The sequence below is a fragment of the Apteryx rowi genome, unplaced genomic scaffold (assembly GCF_003343035.1).
Source record: "Apteryx rowi isolate R43461 unplaced genomic scaffold, aptRow1 scaffold_76, whole genome shotgun sequence".
Lineage (NCBI taxonomy): Eukaryota > Metazoa > Chordata > Aves > Apterygiformes > Apterygidae > Apteryx > Apteryx rowi.
The window spans coordinates 1,485,521-1,511,508 of NW_020451049.1; the positions used below are offsets into that span (position 1 = coordinate 1,485,521).

At 37.0% G+C, this 25,988-nt stretch overlaps 1 protein-coding gene across 1 annotated transcript in view; it reads right to left on the reverse strand.

Moving 5' to 3' along the window:
• Nucleotides 1-10,667: 10,667 nt before the first annotated feature.
• The window catches only part of DCHS2 (dachsous cadherin-related 2), a 70,842-nt gene continuing 55,521 nt past the window's right edge, over nucleotides 10,668-25,988 (reverse strand). Inside the window, exons 15-20 of the mRNA XM_026088250.1 lie at nucleotides 23,752-23,963; nucleotides 22,097-22,248; nucleotides 19,498-19,628; nucleotides 17,701-17,987; nucleotides 14,772-14,910; nucleotides 10,668-13,306 (exon numbers count right to left, since the gene is read on the reverse strand). Of these exons, the coding sequence (XP_025944035.1) occupies nucleotides 10,668-13,306; nucleotides 14,772-14,910; nucleotides 17,701-17,987; nucleotides 19,498-19,628; nucleotides 22,097-22,248; nucleotides 23,752-23,963 (3,560 nt within the window). The remainder of the gene's footprint in view (nucleotides 13,307-14,771; nucleotides 14,911-17,700; nucleotides 17,988-19,497; nucleotides 19,629-22,096; nucleotides 22,249-23,751; nucleotides 23,964-25,988) is intronic.

Genomic DNA, 25,988 nt, shown 5'->3' on the forward strand with positions numbered 1-25,988 from the left:
TAATGTATTTTAGCTTTACAGGCAGAGACAAAAATAGAAGCAATAAAACTTTAAAACTTACTAAAACAGTTTAGGAATAAACTGCTGTAAAATATCAGGCATCTGCAGAACGCACTGTGGCATGAAGTACTCTTAATGACTTTATTGTCACTTCTTGGAGATGACCTACATAACTCACTCACAGCTTCTTCACTCAGATACAGTGCATCTCTCCCAAATACACATTGCTAAACTTTTTCAGACCACATTCTGTAATGTCACATTTTTTATATATATTCCATATATATGCCTTACTTCCTTTCACATCTCTAAAGTGGAGTGAGATGATTTCAGTAACTCAACAATTAAGAGAAAAACGTGCTTTCAGTCATCTGACTACAGCTCCCCAATTTGGGTTGAATTCCCAAAACAATTTTGGCAGGAAGAGATATTGGACGTGAGGGGGGGAAGGCAAAGGAGAGGAAAAAGACAGGTAGATTAATGAAACTGGAAGCTAAAATAAAATGTGCCTGCCTTTGAATTTTCATGCATTATTTATTAAATGTGATCACCTCTATTATATTTCAAAATACCTTGATGAAAATTCAAGCAAAATATTTTTAAATATTTGAATGCCTGAACAAATTTTAAAACCTCTCTATTGATCCAAAATTCACATCAAGAAATGGCACTTCTAGATAGACCAATGGATTAAACAGAGGTCTGAGTTATGATGCCTTTAAGAGTATTGAAGTCTGTGCCAATACTCACCATCCTGAACACCTCTATCTCRGCACCTTCACTTGTATATATATAATCATGTTTTATGCTACTTTTTCAAATGATAGTATTTTCTTTTTCTATGCAAATCAAGGTAAAGGTCTTTCTTCAAACAGAACTGTGTGAGACAGTACCAACTCAAAAGTGTTCCCTATATCTTTCTGGTTTGTACTCTTGATGAAACATGAAGAAGCTCCCCTGTTATTTAGGGATAATAAGCTTTTTCCAGTTCATTAGTAAGTGAGGACTATGATAATGTTACTGAGATCAGAGATCTCATACAAGGATGGATACAACTGAAATAACAGCCTGGATATTTTGCACCCAAGAATCAAATAAGAACTTGTTGCAAATGCTTTGGGTCTACTAATGTTAAGTTTTAACAGTTCTTGGAATCCTAGGAATATTGGAATAACAATTGGATTCAGTCTATTTCAAGATGCTGAGAAATTACATACAGAAGAGAGCCATAAAAATTACTCAACGATTGGAGAAAATGACTCATTGTGTGAGTTTCAGAAAAGTTCAGCATACTTAGTAGGTAAAAAAGGAGATTAAAATTGATTTGATTACAGTGAGCAGTCATATCAGGAATTCAGGTGCTCCTTAATCTAGCAGGGAAGGGTATTGTAAGAACTAATCACTAAAAGTTGAAGTCTGACAGTCAAATAAGCAATTAGCCCAAATTTCCTCTGTAAACTGATGAAGAAGTTTGCTCTTTGAAGTCAGCAATCTTAGAATATAGCTTGTCCTGGGCAACGTGCTCTAGGTGACCCTGTTTGAGCAGGGGGGGTTAGACTAGATGATCTCCAGAGGTCCCTTCCAAACTCAACCATTTTGTGATTCCTCAGCTTACATGACACGGTAGGGAGATCTGATCAAAGTTATTTTGACTAGTATAGCTATGTCAGTGTGATGTTCCACTTGAGCTAATATATTTTGAATAAGTTAGCTGGAGCAAAGTGTGTGGTAGCACAGCTTCAGATATTCAAATTAGCTCATTTAGAACTAATTTGGTTATCTCTGCTGGCCAAATACTGTTATGTAGACATATTCTCAGTTACAGGCCTATTTTTTTTAATCTGGACAGATTTTTTTTTTTAATTTAAACAAAAATAACTTGTGATCACAGATACAAGCTTTCTTTTTACAGTCAAGTCCTCCATAATGTCTTAATTGCTTATCAAAATAAAAATATAAATCACCTTTTGTCGGTGATCAGTTCATTAACTGTGTGAAGAAATGTTAGCTATTATATGTAAGAATACTTTGATCCTAACATTATTTGTAATATTTGTCCACCAGCCATGCATATTTTATTAAGAGACAAATCCCACCATGACATCATGAAATATCCTATGTCTACTATATGTACCTTTGTCTAAGCCAACCTGAGAGTGTACAAGCTTCCCAACACCAAGAAAAGCTCTGTGGCTACTTTTCCCCAAGGAGACAGTAATCCAAAGCAGCTTTATTTTGGCTGTCCCTTCCCATTTCTTTATAAGCTATCACACTGGTAATGTACACTGCTACCACATCACCTTTTGCCTTTATTTCTGCTCTTCCTGGACATCATAAGTTTTTTGAAACTTGTGTTCCAATCATTATTATTATACTTGATTTCATAACATGCATCAGCAGTTCAAGCTTCTCTGTGCTGCCAGCTTTCTTTCTAAGAATACACAGACACCTCAGTTGTGTCTGGCTAACCTCATCCAATACCATACCCGCCCTTTCACTAACAGCATCATCTACCCAATCACTGTTCTTCATATTAGCATTTCTTTCTTCTTACCGTAACAGAATCATAGAATAATCTAGGTTGAAAGGGACCTCTGGAAGTCTGTAGTCCAACCTCCTGGTCAAAGCAGTGCTAACTTCAAAGTTAGATCAATTGGATTAGGGCCTTGTCAAGTTTTGCAAGTCTCTAAATCTCTGTCCATCCCCCCATCCACTTTGACTCCTTTCTCCGTTCTCACCTCCCCGTTCACCTGATTTTTCTCTCTGTGTACCAGAATGAGGCTTAAGAAATTATGCGCATCCTCCCTGATGTTCTCTGCACTGTTTTCCAGTATCTTTACCCTTCTTCTTTACAGGCTGGCAGAACTCTACTGAAGATCACCTAAGCTTCCAGTTCTTCAAGGTAAAAATTGGTAAAATTTGGTAAAAGCTAAATTTTGGCAAGTTCAGCAGGTGATGGGTTTGGTGGTAGTCTAACAGTCCCCACTGCTGCCACAAAGTATGACTGATTGTACCATGAGAAATAGTATCAGACACTTTTGTTTATCCATGTGAGCAAACATTTATGTACTTTTACCCAAGAGAGTCACGCAACAGTGTATTGGGAGGAGGAGTATGCAAGTGAGACAGGATCTTTGACTCTTGCCATAGAGGAAATTAGAAAAAATAAAGGAGTAATAGTTTAGCTTCCTTTGGCTTGAGAGTATGGGATTCMCTTAGAAGCAGCAGCTAATGACATATCAGAAGAGACAGAAAGGAAATGGTGGAATTGAAAAGAAAACAGACAAGGGCTAAGGATCAAGAAGACAATATAAGGTTACTGGAATTAAGAGAAGAATGTAAAGGAAAATTGTTCATTATATGCAAGCAAAACTGTTCTGCGTAGATGTTAACTATAGCCATATAACCAAAATAATAAACCTAGCAAACTAACTAGTTAGCAGGTGACATAAGTGAAGTCCTAATGTAGTCCTTATAATGCCATTGTAAGTATTCTTGAAAGATATATTACCTATAAGTCTGTGCAATTATGATGGTTCCCCATATAAACAAGAAGAAACCCAAAGATTCCAAGATAAAGTTTGAAGGAAGAGGAGACACTTAGTTTGATCTAATCATCAAACTTGACATCTCTGGAAAAAAACAGACAAGCCTGCAGGTACAAGCAGCCCCTGAAGAATTTGGAAAGCTGAAGCTGATGGGATTTGTACACAAATATTTTCTTTACTGACTGTATCAGTTGGTCTAATACAAGTTATTACTTTTTCCTTCCTAGTAGGTATATTCCTAGTAGCTTAAACCCTTAGATCAGCACAAACTTTACAATATTATCATTGCTATTACGTAAGAAGTATAATACATGGCTACCAGCTCTACACTCCCCAAAGCACTACCTAGCWGTCTTGACTATTGCAAGGTCCTTCTAAGCAGTTCACATCTCAAGCAGATGGATGAACTGGACATGCTTTTTACTCAAGTTTAGTGTTTTAAAATTCAAATATTATGATGTCCTCCCCTTCATCATTTCATCTTTACACTACTTGCAGAATCCATATTTCTTTGCTGCTTTTTGTCTGTATGGCATAAATATCACCATTTCACTCAATTTATCTGAAATCGCAAAAAAATCTCATTGAACCCCATCCAGAAACTGTTCATAAGAGAAGGCTTTGTATGGCTAAACCCTTATTTATATCTAATTGTAATGATGGAACATACCACATTCTTTTAATAGGAAACATTCACATCTTGGTTTCACACCTTAACCGATTAAGGATTGGAATCCCCAATTTTCAGTTATTAAAACTAAGTTACAAGAAACATATGAGGGATGAAAATTGTGCACTCTGGAACATTTTAGCTAGATATGGAAAAAATCTGGAGGAAAAGTGGGGGAGTTCAAACATATCATTGATCAAGTACAGTATATGGTTTCCAGCAGCAAAATTGCACATAGGGCCCCTAGATTTCTGCAGCTCTGCTGCCAGTGAACAGAGCAGACTGCTGAAACTTCTAATCAATCTCCATCCAGTGAATATGTGGTCAATTGTTGGCACAAGATGCTCCATTACAGTGAGACAGAAGCCAAAACTCGGTGGAGTGCAAAAGCTGTGGCGCTCAGCTTAAAAACAAAAACAAAAAAACATAACCTCCCCTCAAAAAAGAAAAAAACCCAACAACCCACTCAACAAACACTCAACCTTTCTCTATTAGCATAATGTTAATAGTTGCTAGGATCATTTTGAAGACTACTTCTATCCAGCACTTGATTTCAGGTAAAGTGCTTACAGGACAAAGATGCGTGGAGAAATTAGTATTTGAAGGCATGATCATTCTGTGCAGGTCAACATAAGCAGTGGCAAATCAGGCAGCAGACTGTAGTTTACATAAAAGTAGAATGAAAAAAAAAAGTAAATGACCTTTCCCTTGCAGACCTTTTCAGATTTCTCTAAAAGGCTCTCCAAAATAAGCCTATAAAGCAAGGCTTGCATCAATCACCATGAAACATAAAGGAACCTCCCCTCCAATTCCCCCCCTCACCCCATGCTGGTTCCCCTCTCTTTTCCAGGCTCTTGATTTCCCTTTTTTTAATGCTCCTTCCTGCTGGTTTATAGCCCCTGCACCTCAGGGAGGCTGCTCTCCGCTGCCAGTGACTCTTGTTACAGTACCAGTAAGGAACACATGTTGTCCATTTCTTCCAGGTGCATTTTTTACTCAAGTCCCACTGAAATCAATGGAAGTCTAGTGGTGTTGAATCAGAACCCACGATTTTCAAACCTTTTGAAATTAAATGAACCCTAAAGTTTGTTAAATGGAAGATGCTGGAAATCAGTCTACACCCAGCTGCACTGGGCTTGAAACAGGAGTTTCTGAGTTCAATGCAAGTCACCTTGACTTGCTACTAACTTCTTTTGGATATGCCACCGGTGATATCATGTTAGAAACTCTTCTGAACTCCACATTTGAAACTTTTCAACCAAATGCAATGGGCATATAAATAAGTAACTGCAGGGTATTAATCAGACTTTCACCGGTGAGTGGGCATAATCTCACCCCACCCTTTCTCAAACATAGCTCTTGGCATAATGACTACTGTTAGCCGACCAGTCCTCATAATCTACAGCTCAACTTCCATTTTCTAATATTTCTGACATTTTTTCAAGTGCAATTTATATGTAGTTCTAGTGCAGCTGCCTGGACTGTATTAAAAATTCTAAGCCTMAAACGAGTATTAAGTGTAAGAATCTTTTCACATGGTTAAGGTGACATGGACAAGGCTGCCAGTTTTAAACGTATAGTGCTGCAATCCTTCATTTTGAATTTAATATTCAAGAAATTAGAGTTTTCTAATTGTGATGAGGTTTTCAACAGAAGTTCTGAATACCATAGAGAGTCATTTCAGTCCTTTACCATGACATCTGCATTTTCAGGCATGTGGTTTGCCATATAATGCTTCATCAGGTACAGGATTTGCTTGGGTCAGTCATACACTTATAACAGTAATGGAACAGAAATTTTGATTCCTCTTGAAACTTCTTGCAACTATTATTAGCTAAAGGATTTGCTATTTTCTACATTGCTCAAGCACCTCACAGGTGTCAAGAAATAAAAACATCTCACAAATCCAGCTTACTCTGATGCCTGTCTGTATTCCTTACAGATGCTCTTCTATTATGTTTCATACATTTTAGAAAAAAAGCACTTGAGATTTTATGAGGAATAGCCCTAGCAGCAATGTAAAGTGTGAGTCTAAAACAGGAGGTTTTATATCCTGTCTTCCTTTTTATAAGGCCTCCTTCCTTTGCTTAGACATCAATGTCTGTTCCAACATTTTTAAAATGTTGTGTGTATTTACGGTGGAATTTTCAAGGCCACCAGGAGGATTTGGATGCCAGACTGCAGTTCATTTTAATGAGCTGAACATCCAGATCCATAGACAGCTTTGAATATATATTAGGCTTTGTATACATGATAATGAACAGCTAGTAGAACCGGCAGCTATGCTAGACCCAAAAGTATACTCAATTTGATTTTGCAACACCTTAGTTATTCCAACCAGACCATCAACAGTGAACTAAGCCACATTTTGCCATAGTGAGTTGTTTTTGTTGTGCCAGATAGTGAGAGCAAGAAGCTGCAAAGCCATTTCACTTGCAATGTAAGCCAGATTCTAAATATAAACCTTCCACTACTGTATATTCAATTACAGAGTCACAATTGCCTCCTATTCCAATTAGCATTTTTACAGGATTTTAGGGAATACCAGCAAATCAGCGCCAGTTCCCTCACCGCAAAGATTCCCCCGCATTCTTCCAGACCAGTGACTAGTTTTCAAGAAGAGCTGTAGTGAGCATGTATGAGGAGCTGTGAAGAGGAGGCTGTCTCAGCAGAAGGCTTCTTGTGCCACTACCTATGATTGTCGACTAAATCGTCAATTGACTTTGGCTCCATGAGCTGTAAAAGCACAAAGCCATACTGGCACAATTGTCAGTCTGGTGCTCGCTAGTACTCTAGTAATATTTTTTGTAAGGGCAGCACATTTTTGACATATAGGTCTCTCAAAGACATGTTTTGCATATGTTTGTATTAGCAGTGAGGAAGAAGAATTAAACATAATTCTTCAGGAAGCTATGTGTCAAAACAAGTGACATACAACACAGAGATTTGATGGCAATTGAATATAAATGTTATTAGGAAATAGCAGTACAATAGATTTAGCAAAATGGATTCATTTTTATCAGAACTATTTTTATCTAAAATTATTTTACGAATAATTCCTGTCTTCAGCTGAAGATAAACTGTAGACTAAATATGGAAGTATGCAGGTAATTAGTTTTTAGTAACATTTTAGAATATAAGTCTATATTTTTTTAATTTCTAAATGATGGATTCCCTAAAAATATGAATTTTTTTCTCTTTGCATAGGAATCTGCTTGAATGTCAGCATAATGATTACTACTGGTAGATGGAATTTTGATATCCATTTGGTACTGATTTACACCAGTGTTTTCAAGGCTGCCAAAAAGCAAATCCAGAAGGCAGGCAGCCAAAATTCCAGAACAGACAACTGTCTTTTATTTTATAGCTTATGCATTTTGAGCTTAATATGATTTTCCACTAACAAGTTCTGTACCTTCTCCAAAGTGCTAAAACTGGTGTGCAGAATTGCAAAGTAACATAGCCTCTTCGAGGCAAGCTAATATTAAATGCACGGCAAATTACAGAAATTATACTGTTTACTTAGGAAAAAAACAGTAAGGTTAAAAGAACTACACATGGTTTATTGCAGACACTTGTTTTAATAGTCACATTTTTAAGCTCAACTATGTATGGAACAACAATATGTCAGCTTAGTGTTGTTTCCTGTCTGATACAGAATGAGCAGATACATAAAAGACAAGGAAAACACTGCTGTAAAACTTAAGAGAAGCAAAAAGTATCATGTAGTGGTTATCTCATGTGCTCGATAAATAGGATGTAAGCTGTACTTAATCCTTTCAGAAAGGCCGCAAAAACAAGCTACGTTTCAAGTAGTAAAGACAATACAAATAGGAACAGGATTTGCTCACTTTTCAGGCAGAACTACAAAAAGTGTCCACAGACTTACAAAACATGGAAGCATGGTCAGGGCCATGTCTTGTACTAAATATGATGACTGAATATGATGACCAAATACTTTGAAGATTTCTAATGCTAATACTATTCCAGTTGCAACAGCAGTATTAGTGGAGAAAAAGCTATTCATCTATTAGTCTAGGCTTTATACAAGAAATGAGGCCCCAGCTATTACTATATATTAATCAACATGAAAGACCAAACAGCTTCACTGTGTATTCTTCCACTGATCATCCATTGCAAAGATGAACCCTATTATGACAACATGAATGTGTTTATTGTTCCTCTCCACAGCAATAGCTTTCACTTGACTGTGACTCCCTGAAACTAAACTCATACTAGCTAAGAAGTTGACTAYATAGAAAAATATATAGTCATAAATACGCTCTTGTACAATAAACACCCCCTGAAGCTGTAACTGCATGAAGCTGTAACATCACAAAGAGCATCTCATTCTGTTAGGAATTATTTTATGTAGCATTAAAGTCAAAATCAATACGGTTGTAGATAACAACATTTTAACAGGTGGAAGATAAATTCTGTGGATAACTTTTAGCCTTTTATAATAGAAAAATTGATACAAAATTAAGTTTTAAAATACTGTTATATTATTTGAGCTATGTAAATATATATGTTGATACTACGATATCACATTGCAGTTGCTTTTTAAAATACATACATTTCTCACTGAAATGCAGTTCAAAAATTAACATTGGACATTCAGTTGCAAAAATAATTACAACATCAAGAGGAAGCCAGAACAGGTTACTGTGAAAGTTAATGAATTAGCCTTCAAATTTCAATAACTACATATGCAGCCTCTATCAACATAAAATGCAAAAATACACTCTGCCTTCTTCTGATATGTGTCCAAAGAAGTTTATCTCCCAACCCTCAGGTGGCCAATCTAACGACCCAAAGGTTTTGAAATAACGGCCATAGACCCTTAAACTGATATTCCATGTTCAGATATGAACTGGCAATTGCTCCTCTCTTTTGTTTTCCTCTTTCTGACATAGGTTTTTGGCTGATTATAAAACTTTTCTTCCTGTCTCCTTCCTCAATAATATTTGTTGACCCCTATGAACTCCTAAGCTATGTCTGCTTTTCAGACTACATGRCAGTATGAAGAACACATGCCAGCTTTAAAAGAAGCACTCTTGCATAGCAGCATGGATTTTGCTACATGTTAGTACAGTGCAGACACAGCCTTAGAAACAGAATCTTATTCAAAGATACGTTATGAGGCCTCAGGCTGGACCCAGTAAAGATCTGCCACTACACACATGATACTGATCCCACAAGGTCAGTCATTCTAACAGCACTGTGTGCACTTTCTTTACCTGATATGACCTGTACAATACATAACTCTGTACATATCTGACCTGTAACTGATGCCCCAGCACCAATTAGACTCTCCCCTACACCCCACTTTTAATATATGTGATGCAAAAGAACCATTGAAGACTTTCAACTATACACTGAAGAGAAATCAAATTTACTGTAGATGTATTTTCCATGTGTTTTATTGATTTGATACAATATACATACATACACAGCAGCATAGGCATGTGTATGTGTCTGGATATATATACATACACAAAATGCGATATGTATGATATATATAACAAAACAGGCCAGATTATCTGGTCTCACAGAGATGTGCCCAGTGTAGGAGCAAAGAATGATGTGGAGGCATACAAGCCTTTCAGAATTGTAACTGTCCTGCTCTGCAGCTGTCTGGGGACCAGACCTGCTTCTGTAATAGGACAGAAAGATAATAGGTATCTATTATAGATCTAATAATAAAGAGGAAGGTTGCTTTTATCTTACCGTGTGTTATTCTGTTTTTCAAGGGACTCTRAGTGATCAGTTATTATTCAAACACCATGACTCTCAGGCACTACACTTGGAGATGAGAGAAAAATGCAGAGAAACTGCCAAGTTGGATTCCACAACACAAAGATATCTAATAAAGCCCACTGGAAAGCCATTGCAGATGGTGCAACTGCACCAGGCCCAACAGGTTAGTGGGACACGGGCTGCGATGGGGGAAGTCTGGGCAAATGCACAAGAGACAGCTGGACAGAAATCCCTCCTTTAATCTTGCCCATCCCCAAGCCTGCCACATTTATACATCCCTCTAGTACACTCTTCCAATACAAACACAGAAGTGGTCAGAACCCATCAGCACGCTAATGAAGATTTTCCACAGTAAAAAGTTACTCCCATTAAATTGTTATTGACATACTTTATGAGAAAAACAGTAAAATCTGTTGAGCTGGTTATCAAGCACCTGGCCCTATGCTTTACATTAGAAACTGTAGTTTTGGGGAGCTGAGAAAGGAGAAGCCTCATGAACTTGCAGTGCATTCTGTGAAGAAGATAAGTAGTTAGAAAGTTTGTGGCTATGTTATCTAGTAACCTTTTCAGCTCATAAAAATATAAAGAATACTCGTGATACAGCTCTGACAGGCATGTTTAGCATGTTAAAGAATAACAAAATACATTTTAAGCCATATGTTTTTCCACAAACTACCAGCAGTTAATATCTAGACCTGAATTTCTTCCTCTGTTGCAAGTTCATGGCTTGGACCAATGAGACATGTTCCTATCATTCTCCCATCAGATATTACTGGAGAAGTGGTAGGAGTCTGCACGGTAAGTAAAGAGAGAGAAGGAGAAAAACTGGGAGTCATGGTTGGTGGAGGGTATCCAAGATTATGAGTAAGGGGAGAACGAGGATATTTGCTTGTATATGCTTGTCCTGAGGTTATGTTTGGCATTCGTGGTGGCACTGTCCTTATGGCAGGTTGAGCTACCGATGTTATCAAGGGAGGAGGGAAAATAAAAGATTTCTTCTCCTTAGGGAAGCTATGAATGTGTACATTTTCATCCTTCAGTTCTGCAATATCACTAAACACTGAGGCAAGAGGCTGGAATCTGGGTTCCCAACTGAACAAATAATCCCAGTTACAACTCCCTCTGAGATCCTCAGAGGTGACAAGAATTGCAAGTGAATCATACTGGGAGTCCCGCGTATCTGAAATCAACATATATTCTCTTGTGAAGTCTGTCATTATGTCTTTCTCTTTCATTTGAATTTTCTTAAGTGTTTGAGATAACATGTTGTTATGTGCATAGGCTGTGTCACAGGCTTCTTCTCCACCTTCATCTTTAATGGCCTGCATGCTCTCCATGCTTTGACTGGTAGCCACAACATCAGTTTCTCCAGATTGAGAGGACAGTTGATCAGATTCTCTTGGAATTCCTGAATCTGGCACCTGCGAGCCTCTCTCACTTAAAGCTGAACCAGAGCTCTTTCTGCAAGGATGTTCACTGATCCTTTTGATTTCCTCATCTTCTGCAGTTTCCCCTTCAGTTGAACCGTGGCCACTAGAATCTGAATGCCTACAGGGGTTACCAACATCCTCCTTCTCTCTGATTCCTACTAAGCTCAGCCATTCTGCTATGGTACCCATGGGAAGCATACTGCTCTCAGTACTCTGGATTTCCTGGCAGTCCTTAGGGACTTTATCTTCACTGGCCAAACCTGAATTAGTAGCCGATGAGGTTGCTGCTTCTTTTTTCACACAGGAGTTCATCATGTCTTTTCGCTTATATCTCAGAATAAGTGCAATAAGACTGATAGCAAGCAATAGGAATACTRTAAAGGAGATAGAAAGGCTAATAATCAGGCTGTATGCAGATCCTAAGGGATAATTCTCAGGAAAATTAGAAACATTTACCAGAACAGTGCACACAGTGAACTTCGAGTCAATTTTTGGACTATGAGCTCTTACTAACAACTCCAGGGTGTCATCTTTCCTTTTTCTGCCATTTTTCTTTCTATGAACAGTTTGAGTCAAATAAATATTACCACTGGTTTGATTTACAGAAAAGAATGGAGAAGATTTTAGCAGAGAGTAATGAACAACTCCATCCAGTCCACCATCATTATCTGATGCTGTCACTTTGCCAAGTAACTGATCTGCTTCATTTTTCTCAGGGAGATTAAAGAAATACTGATCTTGGGTAAAAACTGGGTCAAATTCATCTCTCCCCTCAATATCTACCTGAACTGTAACTGTAGCCAGTGAGTCACCTTTGTCTTTTGCTTGGATTATGAGACAGTACCTATTCTGACTTTCATAGTCAAACATTTGCTTTGTATGAATATCTCCTGTCAAAGGGTTGATGAAAAACATGTCATGGTCTCTAGGAGCGTCACGATGAGCCAAACATGAAGACTGGATGGAATAGGTAATGTGTCCATAGGAGCCTTTATCAAAATCCAGTGCTGTAACAGTGCACACAAAAGAAAAGGTAGGCAGATTTTCACTGACAATGCAGTTGAAGCTGGGAAACAAAAACAGTGGGACATAATCATTGTCATCTAGGACACTAACAAGAACAACAGAAAAAGCCACATTTTTTACATCAGCTCCTCCATCTGTGGCTTGGATATTCAAAGCGAACTTCGCAGTATCTTCATAATCCAGAGTTTTCATCAAATCAACTGATCCAGTTTTCCCATCCAAGCGAAAATACTCCTTGTCATTTCCAGAGATGATAGCGTAAGTGATCTCTGCATTAGCTCCTGCATCACAGTCATTTGCTGAAACTTCAATGATATGACTACCTATGGGGATACTTTCTTTGACATGAATATGATACTCCAGGTTGTTAAATACTGGTGGATTATCATTAACATCCAGTACAGTTATTAGTACAGTAGCAGTTGAATTTAAGGAAGGTGTTCCATGATCAGATGCAAGGAGGACCAAACAGTGGGAAGAAGCAGTTTCCCTGTCAAGAGTATTGCTCAAAACAAGATTGCCAACAAGCTTGTAAGATGTTTCTGACTCCATGAGACTTGTTTCCACAGAGAATAGATTATCAGCATTGCCATCAATAATAGAGTATTCAATATGTGTATTTTCATGTGTCCAGTCACAGTCAATGGCTGAAAACATGAGGATACTTTCTCCAACTGAGGCATCCTCACTCACACTGAGATTGTACAATCCCCTTGTGAACTTAGGGGCATAGTTATTTACATCTTCTATCTGTATCTCTACTGACATAACTGCACTTAAAGCAGGATTTCCACTGTCCTTAGCTTCTATAAGGAGCTGAAAAATGGAGTTCTTTCCCAGGTGTATCACTGGTTTAGTAGTGAATACTGAACCTGAAAATAAAATAGAATTAATAAAAACCCACACTCACCAAGGCAAATAAACATGATTCCAAGAGCTGAATCTAATCAGTTGTATTTGAAAATGACGCAAATGCAATGGTTGCATACATACAAAAGTAACTTTAAGAAACCACAGTTAATTCTGCAAAGCCAAGGCCCACCCACAATGATACAGTACACATACTGTACTGTACAAATACACATACTGTATTTAGACTAGCAAAAATGTCTCTTCTTCTTAATAGGTTGAACAGGTAAACTGCAGAAAATAAAAAGCAAAATAAGGCTAAGGAAATGTAGGCTCATTATTAGAGGCAGCTATTCTCTGCAAGTTCATTATTGAATGCTATTAGTTTTCCTGTCTTGCTATCCAGAAACAGCATTATAGKCATGTTTGCTACTTAGATAGGTTTGCCAATAAGTTAGGTAAATATGTTTCATCCAACTTGCTTATCTAAACATGTTCATAAGCCATTTACTTYTACTTTATTGTTCGTGGTGTTTAGCTAAACACTGCAGGGTCAATGGTGTATGACAATTTTCTGATCATAGTTAAAAATAATCACTAGCCAAAGATAAAGACAGGTTGGTGAACACAGAGTAACAAATGGGTAAAAAAGAAAACATCTTTAATTGGGTGAAACATCTGTATATTCAGTGTTTGCAGTTACCATCACCCAACAAACACTGCATTCAAAAATTCCTCTCACGTGAATGCTTGGTAACAGCAAATAAGTGACACGAACTTGCTCAAACTAAATAGTTGCACATTTCTGCAATATCAATCTCTGAAACAGGCATAACCAAAAAATCATATGTATACATACACACATACATAGAGAGAGAGAGAGAGACAGACACATGCACACACACACGCACAGAGTTTTCCACCTCCCAGAACATTACAACAATAGGCAAGAACATTTAAATCTGTAAATCTCTTAACTATTACAGAAAATGATGTACTTTGGAGTGTTCTCAGTTTAGAAAACTTTTAAATTCCACTTAGGATTACTCGATAATGCAATTCCCTCAAAGCACAAATCTTAAAAACATACAGCCCAAGCTGTAGAGAAGCTCTATTATGATAGCTTCAACTTGTACTGAAAAGTAGTAAGTATGAACTTAAATTTCATGAAATCTCATGCATGAGCTGAAATTTCACAAAACTTAATACAGAACTTACAGCACCATTCCTATTAAATCATGTCAGAGGAATGGCATCTATAGGATGTTGTGACTAGCTTTGTACACAGTTCAGGGATAAACTGAGAACTCCAGTCTGATGCAATCAGTTCTTCAGGGATAATAGCATACCTTAGCCATAATGTATGGTGTATTTAAGTCCAAAGATTCCAAAACTCAGATGATCACTGGCAACAGGTTAGGAAGTGGAATATGAATCTTCAATTTACACTGTATGAGTTGAAATAATAAACCATGTTAACAGACTCACCATTCTTAGGATCAATGGAAAATCCCTCAGAGGAAGAAAGCATTCTGTAGGAAATCATTCCATTATGCTCTGAATCCCTGTCCACAGCAGTGATTGTCAGAACAGCAGCATCCACAGAAATGAGCTCTGGCAAGCTCACCTGAAGTGTAAAGCACAATGACAGTTTTGATAAAGCTTGATGAAAGATTTTGAACATAACAAAAGCATTTTCTTTCATTTGATTTGATTAGGAAAAAAATACAGTTCCCATCTTTGGAAGAAGTTTCACCTACTCGTTTTCTTCAGTGGACAAAACTATAAACAGCTAAGATATTCAAAGCAATGCGCACAATAGGGCCAAAATTTAGAGTGAACTTTAAACAATATTAAAATCCATTTATTTCAGGTTTCATTATGACAACAAGTTCAATGAATCTCTGAATGTCTCTTTTTAATAATATATTAATGGAAGGAATATTTCCCTGTGCACTGCAACTGTAACTAGCTTTTCTCCATGCTTTCAGAAACATCTTGATTTCAGTACATGGAATACACTTTGCAGATCCATTCCGGAGTATCTGATTGAACCTTAAAAAACATATATACCCTGAAAATCCCAGCACCAGAGCACTTAATTTAGTTTTTCAAAATGTTTCCTTTCTTCTTCATATAATTTAGGAAATCAAAAAAGTCCTTTCTCTTCTTCAAAGGTTCCATAATTTGAAGTCCAGATAATGTATTTTTGTGACCAAAATTTCCTCCCACCTTATAAATCGAATTTCAAATGTTAATGATACAGCAGCTACCTCTGTCATAACTTCAGGTGTTAGTTAGTGTCATTTTACCGCACAGATTATATGTATAAATATCCATGTATAGTATAAATATGAAAACTTGTGAAAGGATACTAAAAGCATAAAATTACAGGGCTATGAATAGGGAATTATACATATCATTGAGTGAAAAATAAGCTGTGTATCTTATTGTCCAAGCAACTCATGAAAAATCAAGATTGCAGAGCCAGATGCTCAGCTGGTTTACATTAGCATAGTCAACAGAGCTACGCTGATTTACATCAGTTAATAATCCTGCCTCTAAGGTCTGCTTCAATCTACACAAAAAATTCCTAACACTTGCAAGAGCAAATACTTGCCTAAACTATTCTCCAAAATCAGACACAAATGAGGACTGAGAAAAACTTAAGGCCAAGTCTAAAGAAACACTTGAGCATTTAAAGTGCATTTTTAATGGAATTTAGACTTACAAGTCTAAGTGGGTGATTCACACAAATCCTGCCAACTCAGGCATCTGAAATTTTCACAGATGCATACAGTTTGTCCCATAGTTATCTAAGTAACTATACCCCTGCTCCTGCACATGCTCAGAGGTAGCAATTTATCTACTAAATGGAATGTTTAGACTTACTTCTTAACTAAATCTGTCTGAGATTTATAAACGAAGCATTGCTAAATCCAAGTCTTCTGTGGTGCCTTATATTTTAGGCTCTGAGCACCACCAACACACACAAAAAGCACCCAGTCAAGCACACAGCTCTGTTCACAGAACTGCAGAATCACTGAGGTAGGAGGGGACCTCTGGAAATCACCCGGTCCAACCCCCCTTCTCAAAGCAGGGTCAACTACCGCAGGTTGCTCAGGGCAGTGTCCAGTCAGGTTTTGAATATTTCCAAGGATGGAGATTCCACATCCCCACTGAGCAACCTGTTCGAGTGTTCAATCACTCTTAAAGTAAAACATTTTTTCTTAAGTTTAAATGGAATTTGAATTTTCTGGATTTCCCTTTGTGCCCATTATCTCTTATCCATTCACTGGGCACCACAGAGAAAAGCCCATACTGCCCCCCATCAGGTGTTTACAGGCATTGATAAGATCCCCATGAGCCTTTTCTTCTCCTCTTCAGGCTAATCAACCCATGCTCTAAGCTCTCTTGGGCATCAGCCTTGGCACAAGCTCCACAGCTCAGCCCACATGAACAAGTCCTCAGAGGACAATTCTTCTTTTGAAAACCTCACCCTTCCTTTGGCACTCCCTCTGCAGTCCCTCTCCAACTGCAGCTCTAGGCTTAGTCTGTCTTTCAAGCCTAACCCTAGCACTAGGCCCCTACGTGTGCTGAGCCCTGGAGAAAGCTCTCAGGGTAAAACTCTTTTGGCAGCCTACCTCTATTCTTGGGAGCCCCGTATGACATATGCTCCAATTCCTTTAATCATCTTAGTGGCCCTTAGTTGCTAAAACACTTGCAAAAACATTGTTGCACAACTTGACTTTTACAACAGTCTAGCAGTTAAAACCTTTGTCCAGAAGCACAAAAGCTGAGCTCTGTGAGCTCCTCAGTCTAGTAGGAGATGTAGGATACATCGACATTCATATCCCTCACCTCCTAGAAGAGTACTGTTGCTATAAGGCAAGGTTACGTGTTACAAACTATACATGCATAACCTGCCACAGGGGCATTTGCTACCCCTGTGTGGAGTTGTGTAACTGTAAATGAAGAAACAAGCCATAATAAGGCCAGAATAAACGTATCAACTTGTGAACTATTCTCTCAAAGAAGGAAGTTCCAAATTCAAGACGCTGCTTTCCAAACTGGTTTTGTATTATATCCAATAACTCCTAGTGATGTAGCACTGTGTAAGGAGTACAGCTAGAATTCATACCAGCTTCCCTCTGAAGGCAGAAAACATGAGCATGAAAACTGAACAATTCCCTCAGTCCAATCAGCAGAACTCCTAGGAAAGGACTAAGATTCTGGGGGGAGCAGTTTGGGGAACTTGCACTGTTACCGCTCATGTGCTAATAGTTTGCAGAGATCTTTCCTCTCAGTGGTGATAAATGCATTTTTAAGGCATAAATATAAACATGCACTCCTACTATTTATCATCATATACAGAAAGACATCACAGACATTTGTAGTCTGTTTGCCACATTCCTACCTGATATGAATCCTGAGTAAACACTGGTGGGTTATCGTTGACATCCAAAATAAGGATAGTGAGTTCTGCTTCTGTTTGATGTACAGAATCTGAAACTATGATTCCCAACTTATACACAGAAGTTTCTTCAAAATCTAATGGTTCCACCACTGTGATAACACCAGTATGTTGATTAATAGCAAATTTCATTCCAGGACTATTATCCTCAGTAAAACCAAACTGAAGTGCTGGCCTTGAGTCCGCATCTGCTGCTGACACCTGAGTCACTGTAAAACCAGGCAGGACATCTGAAACAATAATTTTCAAAATAAGTCATAGCTAAAAATGATGCTACAATTTTTGAAGATTTTATCAATTTTGTAAATACTAAATATGTAATCTTTCTATATTACCTTTGGTGTATTTTTGATTTGTGTTTTAGAATAAAAGCAAGATCCAGACATGCTATGAAAACAGTAGTGAATTTCTTCAAATACACCTGCTTCATCCCAATTTTGGTGTGAATTTTCTTTTAGATTTTCATAGTTCCACTGTACCCATGACTGTTTCTTCACCAGCAACAGGACATTCCTTTTGCATTTAGGTGACATGGATTTATTGAAAAGTATCACAAACTTCCACAAGAATATTTAACTGACACATTAGAATCCCCTGGTCTTTGTAGAACCAAGGATGGCAATTCTGAAGCCTCTCGAAACAAGGAAAAGGCCATTAGAAACAATACATCCAGCCAGACCTAGTACTTGGCACAAAACCTTAAAGATACCAAGTATACTCCTGTGAGACTGAGAAATTGGATGTCATGTGCCAAACTGACAGTACCAGAGATTGCAAACTGGACCTGCCTCTATCAGTGATCATATAACAAAGGCTGGAGCTACCAGAAACAAAATCATTTCTCATATGGATGTTTGGGGCTTGAAGACTCAAACAAGTTGTGCTGTACAGCCATGTCCTAAAGCAAACGTACTTAGGCTGAATACAAAAACCTAAGTAAGCAGACAGTAGTTTTAGAGCTGTTCTGCATCCATGGTTCACACTCAATCTCTTGTCACTACCTGTGGGAACTAAATTTAGAAAAGGCTAAAAAAAATCACAGGAAAACCATCCTTGATACCTTCTGTTAACAGGAGTACGGGACTTTCAGCACTTAAACCTTTATAAATATTCTACAGTGAATCTTAATGTATCACATACAGGATGCCTGTATTTGAAAATTCTAGGCTTAAGACTCAAGGTCTGCAAATGCAGAGCTATGGTCACACAACATACCAGGTGTCAAACCGGGAGGAGAACTCAGGAGGTCCTGGTCTTCTTTTTCATGATCTTCAACTAGACCAAGCTATAAAGCAGCTTAAAGCTTCATTCAAACTTAGAGAAAGAAAGAATTTCCTTCATCAAAATGAAGTTCAAAATGTTTCTTTTCTAGCAGTGCTGGTTTTAACACTAGGCATTTTTATTGCAGAAATGAAAGAAATTGAAGACCTCTGAAAAATCTGAAACTGGAGTCCAAAATGAACAGATTACAGATGTATTTCTGTGGAGTTTGTTTTTCTCTTTCTGAATTGCCTATGGCTTTGTTTCAAACTGTTCTTAAATATGATGTCTAAAGATTAAGAATAATGCCTTTGAGAACAAAAGCAGATCATAATTTACTTCAGTATTTCAAAATTAATATGATCGATTATGCTTTCTACTATAAGCTCTTGACTACATGACTACATGACTACACCAAAAGCAGTACTGTGGTCTGGCAAATCCAGTCCTAGTAACACTTAACTGTACAATCCCACTTACTTTCTGGAACTTCCACTTTGCCTAGTGGTTGGACAATTGGAGCATTGTCATTAACATCCACCACTTGTATCCTCACAATAGTTGTAGCAGAAAGTCTGGGATTTCCTTTATCAGCAGCTTGTACAACCAACCTACAATCGGAAGGAAGCTGTAATTGTCACCATCTGTCAGAAATCACAAAATTATTCACCAAAGATATAAATGGGGAAAAAACTACAAATGAAGAGGTTGGTCCTTCTTCTCCACATTGCTCTTCCTAAATTTGCATCCTTATTTCTATAAGGGTGACTGCCAGGGATTTTATTCTTTTATATCTTGCAGGAACAACATCCAGGAGTTTCTGTAGCAAAAACATACTGAACTCCTAAGTATTCATATCACCCAATTTCATATCAAGTAGAGGTGATTAAACGAGCTAGCAAGGTTCTTTCAAATAGACAAATTTCTCCATAAGGCAATTCAGAGCAGGAATTGAATTAAGCACTGAACTGTCCTTTGAAGGAACCTGTCTTTCTTCATTGATTATAAAGGGACACTAGGAAGATGAAAAATAGATAATATGAAGACTTCCAAAATAGTAACTTCAGCAAGAATCTGTAAATCAAAACTAAATCTAACTCAACAAGTGCTCTAGAAAAGCAACTGATAAAAAGAAGAAAAAGTCAGGCTACATGAAGTTATATACAGTTCAAGGCCTGGCATCTCTATTAAATGTTTTGAAAACWATAAACTGTTTACATGCCACATCATATTCTCTGGGTCTTTCCTGCAGATCTTTTGAGCACTTCATTTCCCACTTTTTCTTCTTCTTTCTTTGTGTCAAACAGATATTACTTTTTACATATTCACATGACAACATGGAATACCAAAGCTGTAATTCAAGCTGTGGATTCTACTGCCATTCATGAACCACACAAGCTATGCTCTGGGTGCCCCTGTGGTTTCTGACATCAACAGAACACATAACTTGAATTACAGAGTAGTATTCAATTGGTGACCATGTATAATTCCATATAGAAAGTGTAGTATTTGGTCTAGAATGAATATTGGTAAGGTACATATGGAAATATTTTACTAAAAATAATCACTTTCTAAGGTTTCAGGAAAAAACTCTCATAAAAACATCTCAGCCAAGGCATTAAAATTAAGGTTCTGTCAACACTTTTATTATAACCCCTATTATAAAGGACTTAGAACTTCTGGGGATGAAAATGTTCAATTTAGATAAAACAAACAACTCCTTTCAAATTTGCAAGGACCAACAGTATCATTTTGAAATTAAACAGGAAAACATTTTAAAAACTTCTTTTGTTTGTCTCTTTTTACCTAACATAGCAATATACAGATTTATTAATAAAGCATTAATAAAGAGAAAGGATATGAGGCTTCAGATTCCCCTAACAAACTGTTAATTTAAAATGCTAAAATTCCAACATAAATACTGAATCAAATCAAGTTCCCAGTTAAAGCATGTAAGATGCATGAAGATGTTCAGTACTTCATTAACAACAAACATCCTTTCTTTGGAGGATTTATTCCAAAATTGTTTTAAAATACTATTTACAAATAAAATGTATTATGCTATTTAAGTGACTAAAAATTAGAACTGATGTTTTTAATTCAGTGAAAAAATGAAAAATAAACTCTAAACAAAGTGCTCTGGATATTAAGTCAAAAAATAGTTCCTTTAGGAAACTATTATCAAATTACATTGATATTTTAAAAAAATCATATTCTGTTGATCCTCTTGATGTGGTTTGCTAAAAGTTATTCTGGTTCATAAGAATTCTGATTGGATGGTTAAAAATTTGTGGCCCCAGAGGATAGAAAAACTTGCAAATGCTTTAACTGATGCCACAGCCATATGGAAAAAATCATAATTTCTACTGACACATATACAGCAATTTACTTTTTGTAGAGACTGCATTATATAAAAAGGTTATGCTAATGAATCAGCATACTCTTACTTTCTCTTCAAGGCATGATTTGTTTGCTTTCTAATTCTAATTATGGCATGAGCTGCGAAGAAAGAAAGTCATGTCCACTTGACTGTATTTAGTCACAATTTCCTGGAAAACAGGAGAAAACTAATAGCAAGTACAAAACAGCTTATAGATGGAAACAGCTTACAGAAGAATTGTTATCAGATTATGGAGAAGAAAATTCAAAATATATTCAAATTTAATTGAAGAACAGAACATGTCCCTATTTACTGCATTTGGTTTGAGTGCTTTCTCTCTGTCTTTATACATTTATAAAAAATGGCTCTACACAGGGAATGGCTGTATAGTTCTTAATAAATCCAAAATCTAGGAAATGTCATCTTTCCTATAATGAATCAGCTTGATCACTTATATCAATAAGTGTTGCAATTGATGGAATAAAATTATGCTTTTTCCCCTAAATTTGAGAAGTACCCAAGAATCCATGATACAAACAGGCAGCTTTATTGTTGTTTTCAATGCTGGCTGGCTTGCACACGGAATCTATGGTTGATGGAAACCATCTGAAAACTATAACATACGTAATATGAGCTATTTCAAATTAAGGTGAACAAAAAGAAGAGGAGCGTATTTTTATAAGAACTCTGTACACAAACCTGTAAGATGAAGTGTTTTCATGATTTAGGATTGTGTTAGTTGCTAAAATCCCTCGTGATGAATCAATTAGGAATGCTGCATTTTCATTACCAGATAAAATTGAGTATTCAATTTCTCCATTCAGCCCACTGTCAAGGTCGGTTGCAAATACCTGTTTGGGAACAAAACTGATATTTAATTCAGAATGGCAGAATGCAATTTCAGAACGAGAAGCCTCATACTACAGTCATTATATCTGGTTACTTTCCTCCTGGCTGCACAGATTTAAGAGAGTAATCATATAGGCCCCCAACATGAGTGTCATGTGAGGTCACAAAATCTGCTCAGGAATTGAAATGTTATGCATGTAAATTTTTCCACCGAGTAATCTGAAATTCAACTTCATAAAGCATTAGGGGTGATTGTTCTTGAATATGATCATTTTTACACTGCTTACATTACTATATAGTTGCTTGTAGAATCCTGCCTCTGTTTAGTGCATAAAAATGCACTGTATCAGGGGTCCAGGACTGGCCCTTAAAGTATTACTGCAATACAAATAGATAAAGGATAAGATTAATTAATTATGAGGGTTTTCAGAGCTTTCATGTGATAGTTCATCAATTACTTTTTAAAATATGAAGCAAAAAAAGTAAAAGGGGCAAAGCAAATTATAAAACCATCTGAATGAATAACTTTCAACAGCGGTGAACGGGTTTCTCAAAGATTCCTCTGACTCTTTGAAGAGTCTTCTTTGCATCTTTTCTGGTTGCTGAACAAGCATTATAATAACTATGGGAATAAAATCATAGCAGAGGCAACTAGTCAGATTCAATAAATATAATAGACATAATAGAATGTATTCCATCAGAAACTTTTGACTGCACATCTGGGTTTACTGCCTTTTGATTTTCCCCATTGCTGGGCCTATGTTTCTCTAAATACAATGTCCATCATTTCCTAATCACTTTGCCCTTGGGGCATTTGTAGCTTTCCATTTATTTATTCTCTAGAGGAAAAATATCTGTAGTAYCTAACATGACCCTCACTGTGACCTGACTTGCAATACAAGAACATGTATTGAGGAAATTGTGTGTTCTTCTAGTACAGCTGATGTCTTCTTTTGCTCTAACTTGGCCAGCTGGAAACACTTTCAGAGAATAGACCCATTCAGAGGAAGAAGTGTTTGCACATTTAAATTGAGACAAGCTGCTCTCGAAGCATCAGATTTTAAACTGATCACTTAGGTTTGACTCAAGGCTTCTACTCCTAGTCTGATTAGCTGAAAATATTCTTTTTAGTGCTACAGCCATTTAAGTAGATGCTCTAACGCACGACCCAACCTACACAGTAACCAGAACCATAGCTTTGAATAATATTCTTCAATTACTTGAAGAGATAAACAGAAAATAAAAGAACTGAATTTAAAATCCAGCTGCACAACTAGTAAGAGGACAAAAAATTCTTCTTCAACTTGGTAGAACTGAATGAAAGACTTGAAATCTGAGCTAGACAAAATCATCAATTATTTTAGATATCCAAGCAAAGTAGCAGAAATACCAAGAGCCCCACTCTTGATATTTAAAAAGTGGTGGTCCAAAACAGGCCTGGCAGGACAGATCAAACTTATTTTTTAACTATACAAATGAGCTTGTGAAGACATATTTTCTCTTACCTGTATGATATCTGTTTTAGGAATTTGGCCTTCCCATACTGATGCTTTATAATAGCTTTGCTCAAATTTAGGTACATTGTCATTCACATCTTGTACCCAAACCATCACTTCACAGAGCACTGAATTCAAGCTATTTTCAGCCAAAACTAAGAGATGTATTTTATTCTTAACTTCATAATCAAGAAACTTCGGCTCTTTTACTGTGATCACACCTGTTTTATTAAAAGAAACTGAAATGTGACATATGTAGTCAGGAAAAAAACACAAGTTATGAAATTTCTAATTCATGGTCTCCCTTACTGAACACGTCACAGAATTCCAACAAGCTTCCCATTGTGTCTTTCCTCTATCTAACAATGATGTTCTCCACATGCTGTTATGGTACAAATCTAGGGTATCTCAAGTTTTCCCTCATCAACCACCACATGGCAATTTCCTAAAACAAAGCAAATTTACTTCTAGATGGAGAGAGAGGAAGAGACGTGCCTGTGTGACACGTGCTTGTTGACTGTGTGACAGTAAAACAGCCATGTCTGAGGAGATTCTTGGCCCTCATCTGGAGTGTGGCTTTAAAAGGCAAGTACCTCATCCATATCCAAATGAGGCAATAGCTGTATCAGTCTCTGAATCTGACTGACTCACAGCTGAAACACTAAGACTCCTTGTGCTACAGTGAGCTTCCCAATAAAACTGTTATGCTGTCAAAAATAATCAGTGAAAGTTACCTGGAGTACAGGTACAACTAAGCATCTCCATATTAAACCTAAAATTTCTTTGGAAATCTGTGGTCACTGTTTCAACATTCTAAGTAATATAGTAATAAATCAAAATTCTTTGTTACATCTAAACATTAAGCATAGTTTATTTGCACAATATTTTCATTAAAATCCAACTTCAGTTTTGTAATGAATTTTTCAATAATGATGCCATGAATATCTACAGCGCAAACCTGTGATAGCATAAGAAGCCATCTAGTGTGGATTCCCAAGCTACTGATTTTTAGTTTTTATTTTTTAAGATAAACATCAATTGTTGATTATTTTTGTGGATCTGTCCAGTTTTCTAGAGCTGAGTCTTGAACATAAAGGTTTCAAAGCTAGCAGGTGTTTTGTCTTTAGCACAACAGTCAACATTTATCACATTTTGTATAAGGAAAAAGGCAAAATCTACAGTGGCATGAGGACTCATGGGCCTAAGTGGTTGCTTTTAGGAATACACTTCAAGAAGAAACAGACTAACTGAAAGACTCTAGAGAAGAATGGAACAAATAGTCAAGTTTGAGGTATATCACCTATGAGGAAGAACTGAAAGAATCAGAGTTGTTCATTCTAGACAAATGAAGACTGAAAAGAAACAGGGTAACAGTTTTCAAGTACGTAAAAGAGAAATGTAAAAATTGTTCTTCATTGTTTTTAGGGCAAGAAGTAGTATGTTTAAATAGCTTCAAGAGACATTTAGCTAAATCTGAAAAAAAATCTTCCAACTGCTAAGACTTGTACAGACTACTGAGAGAGGATACAGAATCTCTGTCATTGGAGGTCTTTAAGAACAAGCAAGACAAACAGCTGTCAGACTGAGGCACAGCTGATTTCTTTCCTGTGGGAGAGGGGAGACTAGTTCATGTCTTTGGGTCACTTCCTACTCTATTTTCTATGATTCTACAATATAATAGATCCCCTTAGGATGGGGAAGGTTCTACATGGCATAGTGGAGGTCTGGTAACAGCAAATATTTCTGGAGATCATTTCCAAAGCAGAATAAATTAACATCAGTGCTTGAGCAAGTCAAGTAGAGCATACCTTTGCCTGTTAAGAATACTTAAGTTACAGAGGGCATCAATATACCTCAAAATACTTCTGCTGTAGAAGCAATGGGTAGAGAGTTACTGGTGTCAAAATTAATGATAAGGTGAGAACTACTCTTAACAAGTCGTAAAAGGCAGCACTCCAATTAATGCTTTCTAAGAAAGAGAAGAAAGGTTTAGTTCCAGTCACACCAAGTATTTCAACAGCAGACTTCACAATGGTCCAAAAGTCTCAAAAGATGATTCATTATACCCAGTGCTATAGGAATTCCACTAATGTTTGTGAAGAAAGTGTTTATGAGACTTTTCAAAACATCTTGTAATCAGTTTGCAGCCTAGCCTGATAAAAGAGAAAAATCCCTCTGCATTTGACATTTTTTTTGGAGGCGGGGGGAGATGATACTGGAGATGCATGCTTTTTGAAGAAGTTACA